Source organism: Hyaena hyaena, unplaced genomic scaffold, assembly GCF_003009895.1.
Source record: "Hyaena hyaena isolate Hyena2069 unplaced genomic scaffold, ASM300989v1 scaffold_77, whole genome shotgun sequence".
Classification (NCBI taxonomy): domain Eukaryota; kingdom Metazoa; phylum Chordata; class Mammalia; order Carnivora; family Hyaenidae; genus Hyaena; species Hyaena hyaena.
In genome coordinates, this window is record NW_024080708.1 from 3,856,827 (window position 1) to 3,882,578 (window position 25,752).

The 25,752-nt window shown below is 38.2% G+C and overlaps 2 protein-coding genes across 3 annotated transcripts in view; both read right to left on the reverse strand.

Annotated features, from left to right (window-relative positions):
- Positions 1–9,806, reverse strand: part of RNF128 (ring finger protein 128) — a 102,167-nt gene extending 92,361 nt beyond the window's left edge. The window contains exon 1 of the mRNA XM_039233535.1: positions 9,125–9,806. Within this exon, the coding sequence (XP_039089466.1) occupies positions 9,125–9,530 (406 nt within the window). The 5' untranslated portion in view covers positions 9,531–9,806. The remainder of the gene's footprint in view (positions 1–9,124) is intronic.
- An 8,503-nt stretch (positions 9,807–18,309) lies between these two features.
- RADX (RPA1 related single stranded DNA binding protein, X-linked) overlaps positions 18,310–25,752 on the reverse strand; it is a 71,354-nt gene continuing 63,911 nt past the window's right edge. For both annotated transcript variants that reach the window (XM_039233478.1, XM_039233477.1), the window contains exon 14: positions 18,310–19,565. In XM_039233478.1, the coding sequence (XP_039089409.1) occupies positions 19,435–19,565 (131 nt within the window). In that variant the 3' untranslated portion in view covers positions 18,310–19,434. The remainder of the gene's footprint in view (positions 19,566–25,752) is intronic.

Sequence of the window (25,752 nt, forward strand, 5' to 3'; positions counted from 1 at the left end):
AAAAAAAAAAAAAAAAAAAAAAAAAAAAACCTCCACAAAGCAGGTTTAGGGGGAACATACCTCAACATAAGAAAGGCTACTTACGAAAAATCCACAGCTAACATCATCCTTAATGGGGGAGAAAACTGAGAGTTTTTTCCCTAAGGTCAGAAAGAAGACAAAGATGTCTACTCCCACCACTTTTATTCAACATAGTACTGGAAATCCTAGCCACAGTATCAGACAACAAAAAGAAATAAAAAGCAACCAAATTGTCAAGGAAGAAGTATAACGTTTAGTATTTGCAGATGACATAATACTATATACAGAATACCTGAAAGACTCTATCAAGAAATCGCTAGAACTGATATACAAATTCAGTAGAGGATCAACATAGAGAAGCCTGTTTCATTTTTAAACACAAATAATGAAATAGCAGAAAGAATCAATCACATTTGGAATTGCACCCCAAAATAATAAGATACCTAGGAATAAATCTAACCAAAGAGGTTAAAGATCTGTACTTTGAAAACTTTACAACACTAATGAAAGAATTGAAAACACAAAGAAATGGAAAGACATTCCATACTCATGGATTGGAAGAACAAATATTGTTAAAATGTCTGTACTACCCAAAGCTATCTACAGATTTAATGCAATCCCCATCAGAATACCAACAGCATTTTTCAAATAACTAGAACAAACAATCCTAAAATTTGTATGGAAGCATAAATGACCCCCGAATAGCCTTGAAAAAGAAAAACAAAGCTGGAGGCATCACAATTCTGGACTTAAAGTTATATTACAAAGCTGTAGTAATCAAACAGTATGGTACTGGCACAAAAACAGACACATAGATCAATGGCACATAATAGAAAACCCAGAAATGAATCCATAACTATATGGTCAATCAATCTTTGACAAAGTAGGAAAGAACAGCCAATGGGAAAAAGACAGTCTCTTCAAAAAATGGTGCTGGGAAAACTTGGGCAGCAACATGCAAAAGAATGAAATTGGACCACTTTCTTACACCATACTCAAAAATAAATTCAGAATGTATTAAAGATCTAATCATGAGACCTGAAACCATAGAAATCCTAGAAGTAGGCAGTAACTTCTTTGACATCAGCTGTAGCAACTTCCTACCAGATATGTCTCCTGAGGCAAGGGAAACAAAAGCAAAAGTAAACTATTGGAACTTCATGAAAATTAAAAGCTTCTGCACAGCAAAGGAAACAACTAAACTAAAAGGCAACCTATGGAATGGGATAAGATATTTGCAAATAGCATATCCAACAAAGGGTTACTATCCAAAATATATAAAGAACATATACAACTTAACACCCATAAACAAACAAATCTAATTAAAAATGGGCAGAGGACATGAACAGAGATTTCTCCAATGACATCCAGATGGCCAACAGATTTTACTCATCATCGGGAAAATGCCTATCAAAACTAGAATGAAATGCCACCTCACACATGTTAGCATGGTTAAAATCAACAACACAAGAAACAACAAGTATTGGTGAGCATGTGGAGAGAAAGAACCCTCTTGCACTGTTGGTAGGAATGCAAACTGGTGCAGCCACTGTGGAAAACAGTATGAAGTTTCCTCAAAAAGTTCAAACTAGAACTACCTCATGATCCAGCAATTGCACTACTGGATATTTACCCAAAGAATAAAGGAACACTAATTCAAAGGGATAGATGCATCCCTATGTTTATAGCTACATTATTTACAGTAGCCAAAATATGCAAGTAGTCCAAGTGTTCTTGGATAGATGAATGGATAATGAATGGTATAAATATATACCACACTTTCGTTATCTATATATACATATAGATAATGGAATATTATTCGGCCTTAAAAAGAATGAAATCTTGCCATTTGCAATGACATGAATGGAGCTAGACACTATAATGCCAAGCAAAATAAGTCAAATGAAGACAAATACCATATGGTTTCACTCATATGTGGAATTTAAGAAACAAAACAAGCCGAGAGAGAGAGAGAGAGGAGAGAGAGAGAAAGAGAGATCAAGAAATAGACTGTTAACTATAGAGAACAGATTGTTACCAGAGGGAGGGGGTGGCAGATGGGTGAAAAAGTGATGGAGATTAAGGAATGCACTTGTTGTTGTGATGAGCACGGGGTGTTGCATGGAAGTGTTGAATGACATATTGTACACCTGAATGAAGCTAATATTACACTGTAAGTTAACTAACTGGAATTTAAATAAAAACTTAAAAAAAAAAAGAAATGCTTGGAGGTCAAATCAACAGGACTTTATATTTACAATGAGATGTGGGAGTGAAGAAGAGGGAAGTATCGAGTACTTTCAGGCTCAAGGGCAGGGAAGCGTGTAGTGGCTTGGAAGGACTGAAAGGAAGCCAGTGTGGCAAGAGCTGAGTGAATGTTGGGGGAGGGGAGGCGAGGCGCTTAGAGGAAATGAGGTCAGAGTGGTAGGCAGGAGCCAGGTGATTCATGACTAGGTAAGGACATGGGAAGAAGTTTGAATTTACTCTAAGTGTCACGGGAACCGCTAAAAGATTGTGGACGAGGTGTGGCTTATCTTTTCTCAAAAGCCACTTTGGCTTCAGTGTGGGGAGTGGCCTTGGAAGGGGACAAGAGAAACAAGATTCGTTAGGAAGTTGCTCGATGGTCTGAGTACGAAGTCTTGGAGATGGATACAACTAGACAGATTTGAGATTCCTTTCACGTGGAGCTCATTAGTTTTCTTGAATTAAGCTCTCCTTAATGTATATATCTGAGTCTAGCCTTACTGGAAATTTTAACTATTTTCTCCCTTCATTTATATACTATATTTTTATTTCCTCTTTCATTTCGAGGAAACATTTTCCCAGAACGTTTAACATTTGCGTTTGCCACTCTGATTAAACCCTTCCCTTCCCTGCACATACTTGCTCTGGAATTGGTGAGTTTTGGGGTTTCTGAGATGCTTCAAACCTCACCCTGTAATCCCCTTCATTCAACACAGTTGAAACGATAAAAACATAAGAACCATTTTATCCCACCCAAATTATTGACCTTGCTGAAATAAACTGCAGTCAAGTGTAAGCATTTATGAAGGCAATTTACCTATTGACAGCATATTTAACTTTCAGAGCCTGTTTGCTTGGCAAGTAAGCACTTAATATGTTCCAAATTTTAGACTTTAATAACAGAACAGGCCTCTTGATTTTTCTTGTACAACTGGGACAGAATTGGATGGATGTCTCTGAAACATTTGGAAAAGGTTTTTAAGAAGTTACACAATTACTTACGGGTACCATAAGCATATGCCAAGTCAAAACACACTGTGAATTGGGAAACCTCGAATTAAAGGTCTACCTCCAAGTGTAGGCTATCCCCTATTCCTCTTCAGTGGAAGCTCTTCTCAGTCTGAAGCTGTCCCCTTCAGAAAAAAGAATCCTGCTAATAGGGAGACTATAAATACACTTGACCCAGGAGTAAGGACATTCTGTATCCATATCACGAAACCATGAGTGGCAAGGAGTGCAGATGCATCCTTTATGCTTGTTGGAGACCTTGAAGGCAGCCTAGAGATGAGGAGGCATAGAAATATAAAATGGTGTTGGGTGGGTGGGTGGGAGAAGAGAATGTATTTGCACACTAGTAAGGGCATAGGCATAGTGTATCGTCAGTGAGAAAGAGACAAGCGGACTCAACATCTGGGACCAAGCCTAGCACTATCAACTGGGCTTTGGCATTTTCTTGTTGAACATAAATAGTTTCACATAACATCAGCATTAGGGAAGGTCCCTCTGTGACCACGAAGGATCAAGACAAAAAGAACACCACTCCACAATCATGTCTGAACATAGTCAAAACATGAACAGTGTCCAACCCACAAAAATGACTGAATATCTCCCATCCTGGCTAACATGAGTGACCGTTGCTTCATTACCAATTACTGCTATAGCTTCAGGTTAGTCTTCCCTACTTAGAAATAAGATTTATTTAGCATCCAGTCACAGAATTACCCCCACTTTCTGATAGCATCTAGATCTAGAACAAAACCAGCTAGAGTAGTTAACTCAGCCTGGTTTTTCCAGGAATTTCCTGGTTTAAGCACTGAGAATCCCACATTCCAGGAAATCCTTGTCTCGGGCAAACTGGGATGGCTGGTAAGTGGCCCGCTTCCCTCAGCCGTCTCCCAAATCACCCAAAGCAAGCACAAATCCTGCAAGTCCCCTCTACCACCCTCCTACTGACATGGCCCATGGTTTCCCACGGTGTGCATTCTTCCTTTGTTGCAGCAAATAATAAACCCAACTTTTTCAGGGTTGTTCCCACAGGTCTGTTCCCAGTGGTCTTTGATTGGAAGTCATTGACATCAGTGAGTGAAGAGGCACAGCATTTATGGAAAAGCTACTAAGGCCTAGCATGTAAAAATGGGACTTGAGGGATGGAGGTAGGTGAAACAGGCAAGAATGAAAGGGTCCCACAGCCTTGGGCAGGCTCAGGCATGATTTTCTGAAAAGGTGGTGTTTAGGGGTGATAAAAGATGAGGTGATGGAGATGAAGCCATGAGCCTTTGTAGGAGGAAACGGAGTTGTAGTGTGGTTAAACAAAACAGGACACTAATGAAAAGAGAGCAAATACTAACAAAATTTTGGCTTATGTTGTAAAACAATGACTCAATCTTTAATGGTCTAGAAGTTGATCATAGAATCTTTGTATCCACACCTGCTTCCCTGTTTGTCAACCGCATCGTCTAATAATTTCTACATGAAGGGATATTTCTGGGAAGGAAGAACTCTAGTAACACAGTAGTTGACAGGTCTTATAACTGCAAAAGACTAAACTTACAATTTTAATTCTTTGGGGTTGAGATCATTAAATGTTAAAGATCAATATTTATTAAATAAAATAAAGGCCCTACAACAGTGCCTGACATACAGTGAATGGCAATAATTATAAACTATTACAACTATTATCATTATGCTATCTTTATCGATGTGCTTATTTTAAAAGAGGGACAATGCAGTAGTTTCAAATGTGTTTTTGATCACGTATCCTTGATTACATTGGGAATATATATTGAATGATAAATGTAACTGTCTTGTTTTTAATACTCTGCTCAGAGTCCTACATTCAAATGATTGCAGGCATGCCTTTTGGTGAGATTTACTGTTAAGTGACCTTTGATAAATCTTTTAAAATCAGTGGCTGGGTACCTACATTCCACTAGATGTTGGTGCCTACTGCCTACTGTAAAGCAAGTTTTGAAAACAGGACTACTATTCAGTTTGGTACTGTTTATACTTTATTTTTATTTTTTTTAAATATTTTTTTATTTCTAGGAGAGAGAGAGAGAGAGAGACAGCATGAGCAGGGGAGGGTCAGAGAGAGAGGGAGTCACAGACTGAAACAGGCTCCAGGCTCTGAGCTGGCAGTCAGCACAGAGCCCGACGCGGGGCACGAACCCACGAACTGCGAGATCATGACCTAAGCGAAAGTCGGACGCTTAACCGACTAAGCCACCCAGGCGCCCCCCGTTTATACTTTAAAAATAGCAGGGGGGTGAAAAGAATGGGATTGTCCATGTAAAAGGAAACCTAGAGTACTCAGAATCTAAGTTGAAACATAAGGGAAGTAGGTTCCTTAGAACAGGTTTAGTTTCTAATATTCGTGAGAAGGCTATCTCTATTTCTATAAAAATAAAAGTCACTTGTGAAAATAATAGGAACATGCAGGGAAGGCTTATGAAGTAGTCTGAGCTTCAAAAGAAAAAAATCAGCAAGGAAGAAGTCAAACTTTCACTCTTCGCAGACAACATGATACTTTACATGGAAAACCCAAAAGACTTCACCAAAAAACTGCTAGAACTGATCCATGAATCCAGCAAAGTCCCAGGATATAAAATCAAGATACAGATATCGGTTGCATTTCTATACACCAATAATGAAGCAGCAGAAAGAGAAATCATGGGATCAATCCCATTTACAATTGCACCGAAAACCATAAACCTAGCCAAAGAGGTCAAAGATCTGTGTGCTGAAAACTATAAAAAGCTTATGAAAGAAACTGCAGAAGACAAAAAGAAATGGAAAAACATTCCATGCTCCTGGATAGGAAGAACAAATACTGTTTAAATGCTGCTACTACCCAAAGCAATCTACACATTCAATGCAATCCCTATCAAGATAACACTAGCATTCTTCACAGAGCTATAACAAACAATTCTAAAATTTATATGGAACCAGAAAAGACCCAGAATAGCCAAAGTAATGTTGAAAAAGAAAACTAAAGCTGGAGGCATCACAAGTCCAGACTTTCGGCTGTATTACAAGGCTGTAATCATCAAGACAGTATGGCACAAAAACAGACACATAGATCAATGGATCAGAACAGAGAACCCAGAAACGGACCACAAGCATATGGCCAACTAATCTTTGACAAAGCAGGAAAAAATTATCCAGTGGAAAAAAGACAGTCTCTTCAGCAAATGGTGATGGGAAAACTGGACAGTGACATGCAAAAGAATGGACCTGGGCCACTTTCTTACACCATACACAAAAATAAACTCAAAATGGATGAAAGACTAAAATGTAAGACATGAAGCCATCAAAATCCTAGAGGAGAAAACTGGCAACAACCTCTGTGACCTGGGCCGCAGCAACTTCTTTACTAGACATGTCTCCAGAGACAAGGGAAATAAAAGCAAAAATGAACTATTGGGACCTCATCAAGATAAAAAGCTTCTGCACAGCTAAGGGAGAGTTAACAAAAAGTCAACTGACAGAATGGGAGAAGATATTTGCAAATCAGGTAAAAGTTTAGAAATCCAAAATCTATAAAGGACTTATCAAACTCAACACCCAAAAACAAATAATCTAGTGAAAAAATGGGCAGAAGACAGGAACAGGCACTTTCCATCAGAAACAGACATCCAGATGGCTAACAGACACTTGAAAAGATGCTCAACATCACTCATCATCAGGGAAATACAAGTCAAAATCAGTGAGACACCACCTCACACCTGTCAGAATGACTAAAATTAACAACTCAGGAAACAACAGACATTGGCAAGGATGAGGAGAAAGAGGAACACTTTTGGACTACTGGTGGGAATGCAAACTGGTGCAGCCACTCTGGAAAAGAGTATGGAAGCTCCTCAAAAAGCTAAAAATAGAGCCACCCTATGATCCAGCAATTGCACTAGTAGGTATTTATCCAAAGGATACAGAATTGCTGATTCGAAGGGGCACATGGAGCCCAATGTTTATAGCAGTACTATCAACAATAGCCAAATTATGGAAAGAGACCAAATGTGCATCGACTAATGAATGGATACAGAAGATGTTGTATATATACAATGGAAAACTACTGGGTGATCAAAAAGAAGGAAATCTTGCCATTTGCAACAATGTGGATGGAACTAGAATGTATTACAGTAAGTGAAATAAGTCAGCCAGAGAAAGACAGATATTATATGATTTCATTCATATGTGGAATTTAAAAATACAACAGATGAACATAGGGGAAGGGAAGGAAAAATAAGAATAAAAACAGAGAGGAAGGCAAACCACAAAAGACTCAAATACAGAAAAGAAACTGAGGGTTGCTGGAGGGTTGTTGGTTGGGGAGATGGACTAAATGAGCGATGGGCATTAAGGACAGCACTTGTTGGGATGAGCACTGACTGTTGTTGTATGTAAGTGATGAATCACTAAATTCTACTCCTGGAACCATTGTTGCACTATATGTTAATTAACCTGAATTTAAATAAAATTAAAAACATCCCCCCCCCAACACACACCAAAACCACCCACCCAACCAAAAAAGATTAGATAAAGGAAAATGGAACTGAAGATCTTGAAAGAGATTCAATGGACCCAGAGGAAAGGAAAGAAATCAAGAGAAAGAATGAGGAAGAGGGGACAATTGAAGTTGGGAGGAGAAGGCAGGAGAGTAGAAAAATAAGGGAGACCAGAAATAAACGCACATTAAAAAAAGAAAGCATGAATGCCTGAATTCTAGGAATGCCCAAGATATATTACAAAAGTATCGAGAAGAGTTTTTCTACATTTACCATAAATTTTGTACTGCTGAAAGACCATGTTACCTGGTTTTTTGATACTCAGACTAAAAAGCAGCTTGTTTTTCCAGCATTAGTACTGAACTACCATGCCACAAATTTGATTTTCTTTTATAATTCTAAAATCTATTTACTTGGCATTAATTTTCTCAGAGGCCAGATTGGGTGGTGATAACCAATTATTCTGACAGTGTGCTCTTTCAGCTCTCACTCTGTTCGAAATTATTACCATTTTTTTTTTCTCTTTAGCCATCTGGGGCTAAAAATATCCCTATGCATCCATGGTATAGAAAACTTGGGTCAGAAGTCTATTTCTTTACTAGTTGAAAAACCATTTATTTGGAAAGTGGTACTGTTTTACAAAACAAAAACAGTGACTCTTGGAAGTAAATTTCATTACCAAGTTAACAAATTAGATGATTATATTTACTCAAGAAGTCCGAAGTAAAAACTTCTAAGGGAATTTTTACTTTTAATGTAAAGTGTGATCCTACTTCTCCCATGCCTTTTCCAACGTATAATTTTTCTTAGAGAGTAGTTTTATATGTATTAGTCCCACAGATTCAAATCTCACATGCATATAGCAGATAGTCGAATTCTAATTTCTAGAAACAGTTTTCATACTTATAATATGCTATTGTTTACTCAGAGTAATGAATCAGTTTTGTAGCTACCACGGACTTGAATACACATAATCCTTTCAGCCCGAGAAAATGAATCAAACTGAAGAGTGCAAATTAAAAATGAAATTAAAATATTCATGTTTCCTTTAATGTTTAGAGGTCAGGTACGTTTTCTTACAAAGTAGTTATATAATAAACAGTGAGCGAACTAATACAGCTAAGAAAATCATGAAAGAAAATAGGGCTCACTTCATGAGTTGCTTTTGCCCTTGGAATAAATTAGTTACAAATACTAAGTAATAGTAAAGAAATTCCAAATAGTGCTGGGCGAAAGAAAATATTAAGTAAAATTGTTTTTACATCATTGCCAGATCCTAGAGTAGTTCTAGATGGAAATACCATTTTAAGATAAACAAAGACATAAATCTTCTCTGGGGCTCAGTCATTACTTACCGAAATTTGCCATCTGTATCGTCTGGTTACCCGTCTCTGGAACATTAAAAATCACAACAGCATCTGCATTTCTTCTGCCCGCTGCTTGAATTTTTTCCGAAAATGTACAATTACCTCTTTCTATCAGTGCAATCCAGGGACTGTTAGTATTAGTAAACTCAGTGTTGTAGTCACAAGCTTGGTAGTTATTGTTCCTAGGGATGCTCACCACCCCCATGGCATTAGCCACTGGTGAAGCTAATCCATAAACACCACATTCACACGACTCTATCAAAGTGCAGTTGCTGGTTTCATTGTAGTAAGTCACAGTCACGTAGGCATTCACTGAAAAAGACGCTGTGATCCTAAATAAAAAGGTACAAATTATAAACAGCCGAAAACAACTGGACTCAGTCTCCTGGTTCATTGCTCGTTCATTTGAGCGTAAAATTTAAGATGTCTGCTGATATTTCCAGCTATCAGTCACCATTTGTCCACTCACGTCCCCGCTAAGTAGAAGTTTGAAATTTCAGTTGCAAGTTGGTAACTGATCTCACCTCTAGCAACATAAGCTCTGAATACATTAGCTCTGTTTCCCTTTAGTTATCTACATTCTCCCTTGCCTGCCCCTCCTCCAACTGTACACACGTAACCTTTAATGAGGACTACCTTAGCAATAAATAACACCAGAAACTTTATTCTACATGTCAGCTTATCAGGATTGGATGACTTCCTGCACTGAGATTTTTTTCTCTTAATGTTCCAGCTAATGCACTTTCATAAACGTGGAGTGGATTGGGATGAGGAACTGGACTCTTGGGAACCCCACGTGACCAGGCTGAAAGTCACCTCTCTCAGAATACCTGAAACGCAAAACTGGTTTTCCAAGCCCTGCTGAAATATGCTATCAACCAGTTTCACCAGGAGTAGGTGAAGATCCGTATGTTTCACTGCTATGGCAACAGAATTGATTTCATAGCCCTGCTCCCCTCTTATTTCTTTGTGGAATTTTTCTTAACAGGCTCCCCAAGGAATATCTTCTGCCACCTTGTTTGTTCGTTGAAAAGTAAACATTTCAGTGGCTAGGGACCCTTTCAAGTACAGTGCATTGCCCATGGTAGGCACTCAAATATTTGTTGATTGCCTGATACCCGAGTTGCCGCATTCCATTAATTTTTATGTCCCATGTGTTATACTGTAACAAAAGATCAGTCAAGGTGTAATTTTTAACACACAGTAGTTTTAAATTCTAGTTCTTTCAGATGTATTAACAGATTTGTTTATGTCATCATTTCCTTTATTGTAAGCTCTGCTTCTAATCAGGAGGGCACTGATAAATATTGCTGAGGGTCAATTGGTTGGGGCAAGTAGCCGGGGTAGGGAGATTGCAATATGTGCCAAAGGCTGGCGAAGAAGTAGATAAACAGACAAGGCAGAGATATGAGGAGTCTGGGCCAAGAGTCAGCAAACAAGACAAACAGGCATCGGGTTGTCAGAGAAGCAGAAGGACACCGGGTCAAAAGGAAGGCAGGCATGATGGTAGTCTGAACTCCAAGGAAAGTAGTTTGCAATCAGAAAGACCACTAGAGGCAAGGGTACAGGACAACACAGAATAGGAAAATAGGAGACATTTGGGTTTTTAAACATGGATTTATTTCATTATTATTTTTTTACAAATAGTTTATTATCAAGTTGGTTTCCATAGAACACCCAGTGCTCATCCCCACAAGGGCCCTCCTCCATGCCCATCAGCCCTCCTCCCCCCAACTCCCATCAGTCCTCAGTTTATTTTTGAGAGAGACAGAGACAGCAGCTCCAACTCAAAACCGTGGGACCATGACCTCAGCCTAAACCAAGAGTCAGCCGCTTAACCAACGGAGACACCCAGGCACCCTGGAGACATTGTTGAGGGAGATAATCAATGAAGCCGTTTCCTCCCCTACTTCTTGTCTGCCCTCAGGCATCTGAAATAATAGTGTTGGAGTGGTCCCTGCAGGTGGGAACCAAAAGTTAACGCTCTGCTATTCGGTGGAAGGGAGGAGTTCAGGAAATCTGCAGTAGAACCTAATGAATACAATCCCAACAGATGCACAATACAAATATAAACCTCTGTATCATATTACACCTGTCGATTACTTATCTGCATATCCCCCCTAAAACCTATTATTATAAGCATCTTACACATAGTAATCAGTTAATAATTATTCATGTTTAAAGGTCTATGTGTATTAGCTTGTGGTCTACCTAAAAATAAACTCAAATAGTTCATTATTTTGCTATTAACACTATGGTTTTGATGGTTAAACTCATAATAAAACCTGCACTCACTGGACAAAGAAAACTATCAAATTGAAAACAAAAATGTTATTATTGCCAAAACCATTAGCTTGCTGATTGCTGGTAGACGTGTGGTAAATGCAACATCAGCATTCAACATGCAAATAATTAGTCAAGTCCTAGAAGTTTGATTTCACTTTTCCTACCAGTTATTAAATTGCTTCTAAAGGAAAAGTTTCTCATGAAATAGCTTAAAAACAAATTAGTGAGAAGTGAGCTAAATCCATTAGAAGTTTTGTTCATCTTAACATACTAGTTTCAGGTCTTCACATTATAGTTGTTGCTGAAGTCAAGTTATTACAGGCCTTAAAGATGACAACTTCCCCGTAACGCTGTATGGCAGTGCTGGTGTATTAAAGAGAATTTTACTAAACTATTTCAAATTGCTCCCTGGAGTGCCTGGGTGGCTCAGTTGGTTAAGCATCCGACATGATTTTGGCTCAGGTCGTTATCTCATGGTTTGTGTGACTGAACCCTGCGTCGGGTTCTGTGCGGTCACCTCCTTGGAATTCTCTCTCCCTCTGTCTCTGCATCAAAATCAATATGTAGACTTAAACAATTAAAAAATGTGTAATTGCTCTGAAGGTTAAAGTGCATGACTTTATATGGTAACCAGCATTATATTCCTTTATATAAGTGTATTTATGTTTCCTTTTATGACTTTCAGAGAATTGTAACTGACAACCTTAGATTGATGTAATTTTTCTGTTAATTCTTTTTTATTTACGTTTATTTTTATTTTTTTTAAATATTTTTTTTATTTATTTCTAGGAGAGAGAGAGAGAGACAGCGTGAGCAGGGGAGGCTCAGAGAGAGAGGGAGACACAGACTCCGAAACAGGCTCCAGGCTCTGAGCTGGCAGTCGGCACAGAGCCCGACGCGGGGCCCGAACCCACGAACCGCGAGATCATGACCTAAGCGAAAGTCGGACGCTTAACTGACTAAGCCACCCAGGCGCCCCTATTTACGTTTATTTTTGAGAGGAGGGGAGAAGCAAAGAGAGAGGGAGACAGAGGATCTAAAGCAGGCCCTGTGCTGATAGCAGAGAGCCCGATGGAGGGCTCCAATTCAGGAACCATGAGATCATGAACTGAGCTGAAGTTGGACACTTAACTAACTGAGCCACCCAGGCTCCCCTGTTAACTCTTAAGGTAATTTGTTGGGGCATGAGTGGTCTAGTGCTTATTTAGTGATTTTAAAGTTTAGCTTATGGAACACCTACATTATGCCCACTTAGAATGTTATTAAAAACTAAGGTTCCTGGGTCCTACCCCCAGTCATCCTGAATCAGAATCTGAGGGAAATATCTAGGAATTCACATTTTAAATAAGCTATCCAGGTAATTCTTAAGCACTTTACAATTGAAGGACTTTAGATCATACTACCTGGACATGATGCAAATTTTACAGAATCTAGTTGTAGTTTTGACAGAATCACGGTCATTGGTTTTGGTTTTTTTTTTTTTTTTCTTTTATAAGTAGGCTTGAATATGGGGCTTGAACTCATGTCCCTGAGATCAAGACCTGAGCTGAGATGAAGAATCAGATGCTTAACTGACTGAGCCACTGAGGCGCCCCTGTTGCCATCATTTTATTTCAACCTCATTGTGCTTCAACTTCCAATCTATACTTGTATTATCTACATATTGTATATCTACTCATTTACAATCTATATATTGTACAATCTATATTTCTATGTTTATCTGTACTTTAGGTGGTATTCTGAACATTTCTGAAGTATATTACAAACCGAAAGTTTGCACAAGTGTTGGCTCTGCAACAGCTAAATATTATATCCTCAGGAAAAGAAAAACCTCTCTGGGACTTTTTGTTCATTTACACAATAAAGGAGATTGGATTCAGATTTATTTATCCATAAGGTCTTTACTAGACCTGACATGTCAGAACTGTATGAAAATAAAAGTTGTTTAGAAACTATCAATTTTTAATTTTTCCTTTCTCTCAACACAATTCATGATGACACTGCATTGAGAGTAGCGGAATCTTGTAGCACCTAAAACGGAGGTCAAAGTATTGGGTAAAGCTTGAGCTCTAACAAAACTGACAAGTGCTTTACATAGTACTGTATAGGGGCGCCTGGGTGGCTCAGTTGGTTGAGCATCCAACTTTGGCTCAGGTCATGATCTCGTGGTTTGTGAGTTTGAGCCCCGCATCGGGCTCTGCACTAACAGCATGGAGCCTGCTTTGGATTCTCTCTCTTACTCTCTGCCCCTCCCTTGCTCACGCTCACCCTCTCAAAAATAAACAAACAGTAAAAACATTTAAACAGTAATGTATACTAGTGTTTTTCAAACTTGTCTCCACATTAGAATCACCTGGGGAGCTATCAACGGCCTTGATGCCCAGGCTATACCCCAAGCACAAAGTTAGGGGTGACACAGAGGCATAGTGATTTTTAAAACTTGAGAGGTAATACTAATGGGAAGACAAGTTTGAGAACAACTGCTATACATTACTGTTCAAACATTTAATACTACTAGACCTTTTCAATTACTTGTATCCTAAGTACTTTAATAAATATTAAGTATCTTAGCAAAGGTATGTAATTAATATTAGTAAAGGCATAGAGAGGGGAAGGATTCATCTCTTAGGCAAAAAACATTTCAAATTTCTCCATACGACTGAACAATGGTTATGGCAAACCCAACATTTTAAAGATGAAGAATCACAGAGCTGTGTCTCTAATAGAATACAGGTAACCCTTGATTACTCATTGCACACTTCAAAATCTGTACTGGGCGGTTCTAACATGGTGTATGTTCCAAAGGAATAAAAATTAATTTTGATATTAGCCCACACTGAATAAAAGAAATAACTAAAATCTGATATTACAGAATCACTTGATGTCCAAAGTCAAATATGCCTAGTACCATATGACAGCAAAGATACATGAAAGTCATCTACATTTTACTTGGTTACTAAGAAATTGCCTTTGTGATTTTTGGGAAGGGTGAGGAGAAGCATTTTTTGTGATTTTTTTTTTTTCTTTCGGTGAGAATTTGTTAAGAACTGGATCAATAGAATAGGGCAAGATGCCTGAATCTGATTTTAAGGTTATCTCTGAAATTTATATGGACTATATCCACCTCTCTTGATCTCATGTTCATCCAGCTGGTCCCCTTGCTTTCACTTCTGGCTCCTGCATTAGTAGTATACAGGATGGATTGTTGGTCAGAGACCCAAAATAGTGGTGAATTAAACGAGACAGCTTACTTTTCTCTCACGTAGCAGCCCAAACAGGTAAGAAGTACACAGTTGGTATGGCCTTGCCACAATATCAGGGGCCTAGTATCCTACTAGCTGGTTGGGTTGACATCCCTAGAATGTTGCTCTTCCTCTGCAAGATCCAAGATGTCTCACAGCCATGCTCACATTCCAGCCAGCAGGAAGGACGGCGGCAGGGGGGGTTGAAAGGGAAAGAGAGCATTCCTTCACAATCTTTGAGAAAATGGTTCAGTAATTGTACAGATCACTGATGCTCACTCCTGAACTTAGTGAGGACTTAGTCACAAGGCCATATCTAGTGACAAAGGAAGCAGGGGGAATATTCTTTATTGTAGATAGTCATGCACCCAGCTGAAGATGGACAGATCTATTACCACAGAATTGTAGTTATTAGGGTCCAACTAGTAGTCTCTGGCAACCTCTTTATATCCATTCTCCTTCCAGGAGACAGTGACCATTCCAAAACATAAATTGTTTTGTATACTGGCCATAAACCATTTAACGGCTTCCCAGTACTCTGAAGATACAAACTAAGATCCTTATTACTGCCTATAAGGCTCTACATAGCCTGCAAGAGCCCTTGTCTGTTTGCTGGTCTCATTTTGTAAGACACTTTCTGCACTCGAGCCATATGAGTTCTGACTCAAGTCCTCAAACACACATCCACTTCCTCAGGAAAAATTTTCCCAGTGCCCCCCCACCCCCACCCCAATCTCGCTTCCTTTGTTAAAAACATCGAATATAAACCACATCTTTCCTTTGCAGCACTTATCTCACTTATTTGTGCTATTATTTGAATGTCTTTCTCCTCCACAACATTGTAAGCTGTATGAGAAGAGGGGCCATGTGTTTTTGCTTGTATTGTGCTGTGTTCCTAGTGCTAACCCAGTGCCCACAGAGTGGGCACTCAAATACTTGGATGTATACTGCAATAGTTTGGCTTATTTTATGAACTCTAGGATTTGGAGTTTATCTCACAGTGATCTGGTACACTACATGAAATTTTACTATTATTCAGACATTTTATTTTATACACAAATGAGAGTTTAAAGAAATAAAACTTGGATTTATAAGCCTACCTATAGTTTAATTGCTTTGACAATTTTATATTAAATCATTTAGTCTTTTCCTGTTTTAGTTCGTCCACATACAAAATAGATATTAAAACCTTGTTAGGGGCAACATCTACATCCTAAGCTACTAGGAGTTAGATGCAATAATCTCAGAATCACATCAGGGATATTCAAATTCTTTAAAAAGTGCTGCTTTTCAATGAAGAAAAAGATAACATAGGGGCGCCTGGGTGGCTCAGTTGGTTAAGCATCTGACTTCGGCTCAGGTCATGATCCCACGGTTCATGCGTTCAAGCCCTGTGTCGGGCTCTGTGCTGACAGTTCAGAGCCTGGAGCCTGCTTTGGATCCCATGTCTCCCTCTCTCTCTGCCCCTCCCCCACCAATTCTCTCTCTCTCTCTCTCTCTCTCTCTCTCAAAAATGAATGAACATTAAAAAATTAAAAAAACAGCTAAAATATTATATATTTCTTTTTTGAAAAAAAAATCACTGAAAGGTGAAAGTTAGGAAGAACACTAGCAGTAAAAAATACACCTGGGATTAAAATATTTCCACTGTTTTTTGTTACAATGAGCTGCTATAACTGACAAATGGTCTAATCATATTAAAATGTTCACAGAAAATTACATCTTCATGAAAGACATAACAATATCACAAACACATTTTCAGTGTTCTAATAACTATATTAATAGACCTAAAGAATTATAGAATTGGATGGGACCATTATTATGCAAATTTTATGGATAAGGAAATGAAGGCCAAGCAGTTTAAGTGGCTTTCCTTAAAACTTCACAGGCATTTAGTGACAGACTCGTGGCTAGCTTTAAATCTGTTTTTTCAAAATCTACTTTTTATTTCTTATCATAAAGGTAAACAAAAACCAAGTGGTATCAACATAACAATGTAAGAATGAAGATAATATAATGAGTGGTATGACCTGGACCAAGAGATAAGTTTATATGCAGTGTTCTTATTTTGGACAATAGTCACAAATATAATATGACTTGATTAGAAGATAATCTCAAAGAACTGAAATCTTCAGATAATACCCAAATCTTGTTTTGCTGATCACTTTTTAACCTTTTTTCCTAAAATTTCTTTACTAAAAGCAGTTGATTACTAAAATAATCAGGACCAAATAATACATATTTCACCTCCCATCAATTTACCTGCTAATTCTTGGGTAGCAAAGCTTAAAAAAGAAAAATAAAGGAAATGTAAAGGAAACCAGTGAAACAGCAACCTGTATGAACCATACAAATGATTTTAAAGTTTGTTTATTTAAAGAGAGAGAGGGAGAGAGAGGATTCCAAGAAGGCTCTGCACCATCAGCACAGAGCCCATTGCCAGGCTTGACCCCACCACTGTGAAATCACGACCTGAGACTAAATCAAGAGCCAGACGCTTAACCAAGCTACTTAGGTACCCCGAAATGACTTTAGAATAACAGAATTCGTTATAATCGACAGTCCATATTGGCAGAGGGCATCTAGCTAAAAACATCAAATGTTAAGGGTGACACTAATTTGTTAAAAATCCCTTTATTGACATGAATAAAATGAATGCAGGCTAATTCTATGAAGAAAAAAATGGCAGAGAGAAAATGCTCATTTTTTTTTTGTTATTTTTGAGAGAGAGAGAGAGAGAGAGAGAGAGAGAGGGAGGGAGAGAGGGAGAGAGAGAGAATGAGAATCTGAAAACAGGCTCCAGGCTCAGCTGTCAGCACAGAGCCTGATGTGGGGCTCGAACCCACAAATGGCGAGATCATGACCTGAGCCGAAGTTGGATGCTTAACCAACTGAGCCACCCAGGTGCCCCAAGTTTTTCTGATGGTAGCTTGGTATTTTTCTTGGGAAACTGCTACCATAGCTATCCAATTTTACAGCCAGAAATGCGGACACAAATGTTTTACTGCACGTACAGATAGAAACAGTGCTAGAATATAAAATAAATTGCCAGGGAGGTTGTTTTTAACGATCCTAAATTTTCAAAAATAGTCATATTTCTCATTCAATATGAGAATGGAAATTATACCTGTTAAAGTGTATAGCTTTGAAATCTCAGCCTGAGGTTTTTGGTCAATAGCTGTTTAAGTATTAATTTTTCCCTTCCCCAACGCTTACGTGTCAGTAAAACTGAATTGCCTTTTAAAGTTTATAATAGTTTTGGGCCCCTAGGTGTCTCAGTCGAGTGTCTGATTTAAGCTCAGGTCATGATCCCAAGGTCTGTGAGTTCAAGCTCCGCATCGGGCTTGCTGATATCAGTGCAGAGCCCGCTTTGGATCCTATCCCCTTTCTGCCCCTCCCCAGTTCATGCTCTCTCTCTCTCAAAAATAAATACTTAAAAAAAAGTTTATAGTAGTTTAATACAAAAACCGAGATTCTATCTGATAAGTCTTCAAACCATATGGAAGCAGCATATTGGCTCATTTATCAAGTACATTTAGGTCTATTATAGGTCAAAAATACAGAAGAGAGACATCAAATACATTCAAAATGAGACAAGAGACCAAAAAAGTTATTTTGTTTTCACTTTAATAATACACTCAAAATTTTAACACAAGAAGGATTCACTATTTTAATTAACATTTAAACACAATTATAAAGAACAAAAGGCTGAACACGTTTATGAACAAAGTACAGCATCTGTCTTTAGATTTGTGAGCTGCACAAAAACATTTCAAGTATAAAGCATATTAAGTCACTGAATCACAGGGCTAGAAGAAAACCCCACAAGTTAACTGCTGAACTACAATCAGATTGATCTTGACACTGAATATTTTTTTCTCGTGTGATGGTCATTTTGGCTCATCTAACTAATAACCACGTAGATGTCAACCACAGGGCTTTGCAAATGCGGAATGGCGATTTATAGTTAAAATGAAGTAAAATAGATAACCAGAATAAAATCAGTTCTCTTAGTCACTGTTTTACATTTTCAATATGCACACTTAAAACATTAATAGGAGATAAAATTTCACTATTTAAACTCACATTACATGTACGAAAACTACAAATCAATACACCAAGAAAAGAGGCATACTGTAGCCTCTGGCTTTAAGTTCACACACTGGTCAAAATACTTAGAAATGCAAAGGATATGAGGTCACAATAAAGAGTTGAAAGCCTGAAGACAATTTAATACACTCATTGTACAGCTGACCAAACTGAAGACCAAGGCAAATGAACCCTAACAATCCATGTGTGCTTTTGAAAATGACAGTAACTACCACAGTTGTGAGAAATGCAGGTTGACTACTTTAGGAGAATTTAATCTTCAAATAAGCAATGTAAAATTTCCCAGTATAGGCGAATAAAAGTGAAAGCATGTTAAGTGTTCAAGAGAAGTTACTCTTCTAAGTCAGGATGCCTTATGCTGAGGCTTTCAAATAAAGGAACACCACAAATAGAACAGTGAACACAAATTAGTACAAGATAATAGTTATATAGAAGGTAAATTTTCCTGATACACAAAATCTGTTTCAATGAACTTTTCAGTAATGAATTTTAAATGAAGTGCATTAGCTCCAAAGAAATTGAACATGAGACCACTTAATAACTTGAAAGCTTATGCAATATTCTTACTGAAAAACAGCTGCTGAAATTACCAACAAAATGACAGAGTATCTTTAAAGCAGTGCCTTCCTTATAACCTGTAACCATTTCATCTGCCAACTTTTAAGAAGTATTAGTTGGGCTATAAATTTTGTGCAAGTAGACTTCTACCTTGTTGTTACCCAAGTTACAGATATCCAAGATACAGATGATGCGCACTTTATCCAGTTTAGTCACAGCTTTGATAATATCACCTGAAAGTAAAAAGCAGATGGTATTGTAAACTACTTAAATATTTACTTGGATTTAGTATCACATAAGCTGACTTTTTTTTTTTATAACATTAACACTGTCCCTCATCTTCTCCCTCCTCCCTCCAATTTATCACAGTTATCAAAGTTATGTTATGCTAACTTCTGCACACAACAGTGAACATACCAAACAGATGCCACTAATAATGTCAAGATATGGGCTGGTATTCCAAAGTCATATTTATTTATTTTTAACTTTTTTGGGTAAAGTCAGTCTACATATATTTTCAAGTTATTTATACGGTGCCAAGTCAACAACTTATTGTTACACTTCAAGGAAGTACAAAAATAATATTTTGTATTTTGAAACTTATCAGTTACAAAATTTATAAGACATAAATTAAAATCCATATATGTAATTTAAGTTTCTTTTAAAGTATATTTCCTTTGGGGGCACCTGGGTGGCTCAGTCGGTTGAGTGTCTGACTCTTGATTCTGGCTCAGGTCATGATCTCACAGTTCATGGGTTCAAGCCCCGTGGCTGGCTCTGTGCTGGCAATGCAGTGACTGCTTGGGATTCTCTCTATCCCCTCTCTCTCTGTCCCTACCCTGCTTTTTCTCTCTCTTGAAAAAAACTTAAAAAACTAAAAGAGATCTGGTTTGAAATTTAGCTTATTACAAAATAATAAAGTATATTTCCTTTGAGGCAGCTTTATTGACTAACACTTAGCATTGGATACTCTCAAGAAGCTTTATCAAAAAATGAATCAGGTGAGTGACACTGCTAGAAATGGCAGAATAGGCAATTTAAGGGCTGGGTCCCTCCACTAAAGCAACTTACAGGCTGGCAAAAACTCTCAGATCAACTTCTGCAGAACTCTGGAATCTATACACAAACTTAAAATGATGGGTAAAGGATTAATAAAGAAAGAGCTGTTTCACTGTGGTCAGAATGTGCTGCGATATTTTAAGTTGCCCACAACCAGTACCCGTATCAGCAGCAGCCATGAAGACGGCAGCTTGCACGCCTGGTGCCAGTTGCTAGTACCAGACAGTGTGATGCAGAACTTATTCTCAAAGATGTGGCTGTATGGGGCGCCTGGGTGGCACAGTCGGTTGAGCGTCTGACTTCAGCTCAGGTCATGATCTCACTGTTTGTGGGTTCGAGCCCAGCGTTGGGCTCTGTGCTGACAGCTAGCTCAGAGCCTGAAGCCGGTTTCAGATTCTGTATCTCCCTCTCTCTCTGACCCTTCCCTGCTCACGCTGTCTCTCTCTCAGAAATAAATAAAACATTAAAAAAATTTTTGAAAGATGTGGTTGTGTGTTTTGCCCTGTAAGGCAGCTCGCTCCAGGACAGATGCAAGGGCTTGCTTTCATTTCACTTGATTTGGAGCATTTCCATAACTGGGGTGGCTTCCCCTGTGGCTTTTGTTGATAACACATTAAGAAAAAAATATTAGACAGGGCAGTTGGAGCAGAGTATAAAGCTGGGACAAGCAATAGTCAGACGAAAAAATCCAGGGACAAAGGGGTTCAGAAGAGATATGTGTGTGGGGGGAATGAGGGCTTTTCAAAAGCTCCTGTATACACTGGGGCATCAAGAAGGATACATGTACACCCAGTGCTGGATCCATGCTCAGAAAAGGCCCGAGAAAAACTCCATTTGTTTACCTCTGGCTGACCAGCAGGCTCTGCACAGCAGGAAGTGAAAGCTAAGACAGAGTTGTAAACAACCTGGGTAAGCACTGAAGGGGTGCCGCGACACAGATCCAACTGCAAAAGCTGAAGATAATTTTTCCTTGGTTTTCTTTTCTCACCTCCTGGTGTTTAAGGAAACTCTTTCAAAACACTAACTGACAGTTACCAAGCTAATGGATCACAGACTTCAGTGGCTACATGTGATAAAGACTTGATTTTAGATATGAAAAAATGGTATCACTTAGAGGTTAAATAACTTAAGCAAAGTCACATGGTGATTTTAATGTACACAGTCTGACATCAAGGCATGTGATTTTAACCTCTGTATGCTAGGGCTACATCTCTGTGAAGTTGTGCCTAGGGGCGCCTGGGTGGTTCAGTTGATTAAGCATCTGACTCTTGGTTTCGGCTCAGGTCATGATCTCACAAGTCCCTGAGATCCAGCCCTGCACTGGGCTCTGTGCTGACAGTGTGGAGCCTGCTTGGGATTCTCTTTCCCTCTCTCTCTGCCCCTCCCTGCTCATGTGCACACGCTCGCTCTCTCTCTCTCTCTCTCTCTCTCAAAATAAATAAATAAACATTTAAAAACCCTGTACCTAAAAGCCAGTGGTGGATCTAGGTTTTGTGGGACCTGAAGGGCATACTATTTATGAAAATGAGTATGAAATACAAAAAAGTACCAAAGCAACTGAGGGATTCAGAAGCCTAGGCTCCATAAGCTTCATAATTAATTTTTTTTTCAATGTTTATTTTTGAGGGGGGGGGAGAGAGAGAGAGAGGGAGAGAGAGAGGGAGAGAGAGAGGAAGAAAACGTGAGCAGGGGAGGGGCAGAGAGAGGGAGACACAGAATCTGAAGCAGGCTCCAAGCTGTCAGCACAGACCCCAAGGCAGGGCTCAAACTCATGAACAGCAAGACCATGACTGGGGCAGAAGTTGGATGCTTAACTGACTGAGCCACCCAGGCGCCCTATGAGCTTCATGATTAATTCACCTTTTCTAGACATGTCATGAAATCTGATGAATGATTTAAAACTATGCAAGTTTACTAATGCACAATGAATATAATAACAACTGCTGCTACTGTATAACTTTCTTCTTTGAAGGGGATGAACTTTAACCTAGATGTTTGGAAAGATTCTGAGAGGTCTAGATTTGATGCCAACAGCAACAACCCAAACCTTAATAATTCTAATTGTTATCATATATTGACCTTTACAAATAATGACTTACAGGGTACCTGCAACATAAGTCTAAGTAAATCTACCGTTTAGGTGCGTGGCTCTGCCTACTTGTACTAACACTTTGAGCAAATTACAACCTTTCAATCTGTTCCTCTGGTACTACAACACAGAGGTTGTGAGGATTAAATACTCAGGCTGTAAAGCACTTCAGATGGTGGGTGATACACAGCAAGCACTCAAATAACAGCAACAGTCATCTTTTACTTAAGAAAACCTAGTATGAAATTAGGATGTTATTATTTACATCACATAGAGATTCTTTTAAAAGGACTACAGATTTTTACCTATAAAATGAGCTTCTCTAAATTTCACTTTAAATTGTTAGTACTGTTTACAAAAATTGTACATTTTTAGAAACATCACAAAAGCAAAAAAGTGTGATAAAGGCAGTGGAGTGTTCTCCACTCCATTTTCTTGTGGGTGATCGATCACATGGGAAGACAAAGTATCCTGGCATCTCTTATAGCTAGGTTGGGATCATATAGGTAAGTTCTGGGAAATGAGAATGTGAGTAGAAATGATGTGTCACTTCCACTCCAATGTAATTAAAAGCCAGCGTCTCCTTCATCTCTTCCTTCCTCTGCCTAGACAACCCTAGAAGCCACTTGTTCCTGCTGAAGCTGCAACAAGGTGGAAGCAGACTGGATTTATGAATCACCACTGAGAAGAAAGCTAATGTCTGTTTGCATCAGATTTGACTTGAGCAAGAAACAAACATTTATTGTGCTAAGTCATTGAGACTTTGAAGTGGCTTTGTACTGCAACAACATCTAACCTGTCTTATAATACAGTACAGTATTCCTGCCTGTAAAAATAATATGGGAAACCTGATTACATAAGGAATAATAAAACTCTTCCATATCATGCTTCTGAAATGTTTAATCAATGGAGAAGTTAACGCTTTCAAAGAGGAAGAAGGTGTGTGTGTGTGTGTGTGTGTGTGTGTGTAGTTCATAGTTAAAGATGGTACCAATTAGGACATCATATCAGTAGACATGATTTGGGAAACAGAGCTAACCACTTGGAAAAAAATAAAGCTGGGTCTATTTTTCACTTTTCATACCAAAATAAATTCCAAATGGATTAAAATTTTATTTTATTTATTTTTTATGGTTTATTTATTTTTGAGACAGAGAGAGACAGAGCATGAGTGGGGGAGGAGCACAGAGAGAGGGAATCACAGAATCTGAAGCAGGCTCCAGGCTCTGAGCTGTCAGCACAGAGCCTGACGCGGGGCTCGAACCCACGAACCGTGAGATCATGACCTGAGCTGAAGTTGGACGCTTAACCAACTGAGCCACTCAGGCGCCCCCAAATGGATCAAAATTTTAAACTATAAAAATGAAGACATATTAACAACAAAACTCCAAACAACCCAATTCAAAACGGGGAAAGGACTTGAATATATACTTCTCCAAAGATGATATACAAATGGCCACTGAGCATATTAAAATATGCCCCAAATCACTCATAATTAGGGAAATGCAATTCATAAACAAATGAGATACCACTTTAGGATGGCTGTTAAAAACAAACAAACAAACAAACAAACAGGGGCGCCTGGGTGGCTCAGTCCGTTAAGTGTCTGACTTCAGCTCATGATCTCATAGTGTGTGGGTTTGAGCCCTGAATCAGGCACTCTGCTGTCCAGTGCAGAGCCCACTTTGGATCCTCTCTCTTTTTCTTCCCTTCCCATGCATGTATTTCTCTCTCTCTCAAAAATAAACATAAAAAATTTTAAAAAACAGAGAATAACAAATATTGGTGAGTATGTGGAGAAATTGGGATCCATATGCATTGCTGATGGGACTGTAAAATCGCACAGCTGCTGCGGAAAATAGTTTGGTGGTTCCTCAAAAAGTTAAATACAGAATTACCATGTGACTCAGCAATTCCACCCTAAGTATATTCCCAAAAGAACTGAAAGCAGGGATTCAGAGACTTGTACACCAATATCCGTAGCAGAATTATTCACAGTAATTATTCAAAATAGTTGAGAGGCAGAAACAACCCAAATGTCCATTAATAGATGAATAGATAAACAAAATGTGGTATATACATACAATGAAATATTTTTCAGCTATAAAAAGGAATGAAATTCTGGTATATAGTACAACATGGATGACCAAGTGACATAAGTCAGACTCAAAGGGCAGAGACCATATGATTCCACTTATATGAGGTACCTAGAATAGGCAAATTCATAGAGATAAAAAGTAAAATAGAGGTTACCAAGGGCTGGGGAAAGAGGGCCAATGAGAACTAGAATGTAATGGTACCAGAATTTCTGTTTGGGATGATGAAAAAGTTCTAAAAATGGATAGTGGTGATAGCGGCACAACACGGGCAGTGTACTTAATGTCACTGAATTGGACAATTAAAAATTGTTAAAGTGGTAAATTTTATGTAAATTTTGCCACAATAAAAATTATATGAGTAAAAAAATGAAACTAGGAAAGTACCAAAAACCCACAGTGAATTAAAAAAATAATCTTGGACTAAGTGATCCCTTTTTGAGTATGACATAAAATCAGCAGCCACAAAAATAAAAGGTTGATATATTTGAGTGTATAAAAATAAAATTACTTAAAATACCGAAAGAAGCCTCCCACTGAACAAATTTAGTCAAAATGGGTAAAAGTATTTGCAACATACAATAAAGGGTTAACTCTAATATACAAAGAAAACCTACAAATTAATAAAATAAAACTCTTATAGAAGAATGGAAAAAATAAAACTAGCATACAAAATTCATAGAAAGAAGAAATATAAATGACAAACATGAAGATGTTCAAGCTTAGAAATAAGAAATGCAATGAAAGCAATGATATAATAACTTTTTTTTTTGCCATCAGTCTGAGAAAGATTAACAAGAACATAACACTTATTAGCATTTTTAAGGGTGTGAGTAAAGTGACACTCTTGCCTTCGTCAAAAGTGTAAATTGGTATGAACTTTTGGATGACAATGTGACAATATCTACCAAAATTTTAAAAGCCTACATCTTTTTAAACGCCTACATCAGTGATTTCTCTTCCAAGAATTCATCTTACAGATACGTATATAAGTACACAAAGATTATATATACATATACCCAGAGATAGACAGATAGATACTCATTTCAATACTCTTTGCTAAGAGCCAAAATATTTGGAAACAGTCTCAACGTTCATCACTAGGGGATTAAGTAGATTCTGGTACATCCACACAGTGATGCATTTATAGGTATTAAAACAAATCAAGTAGCTTTC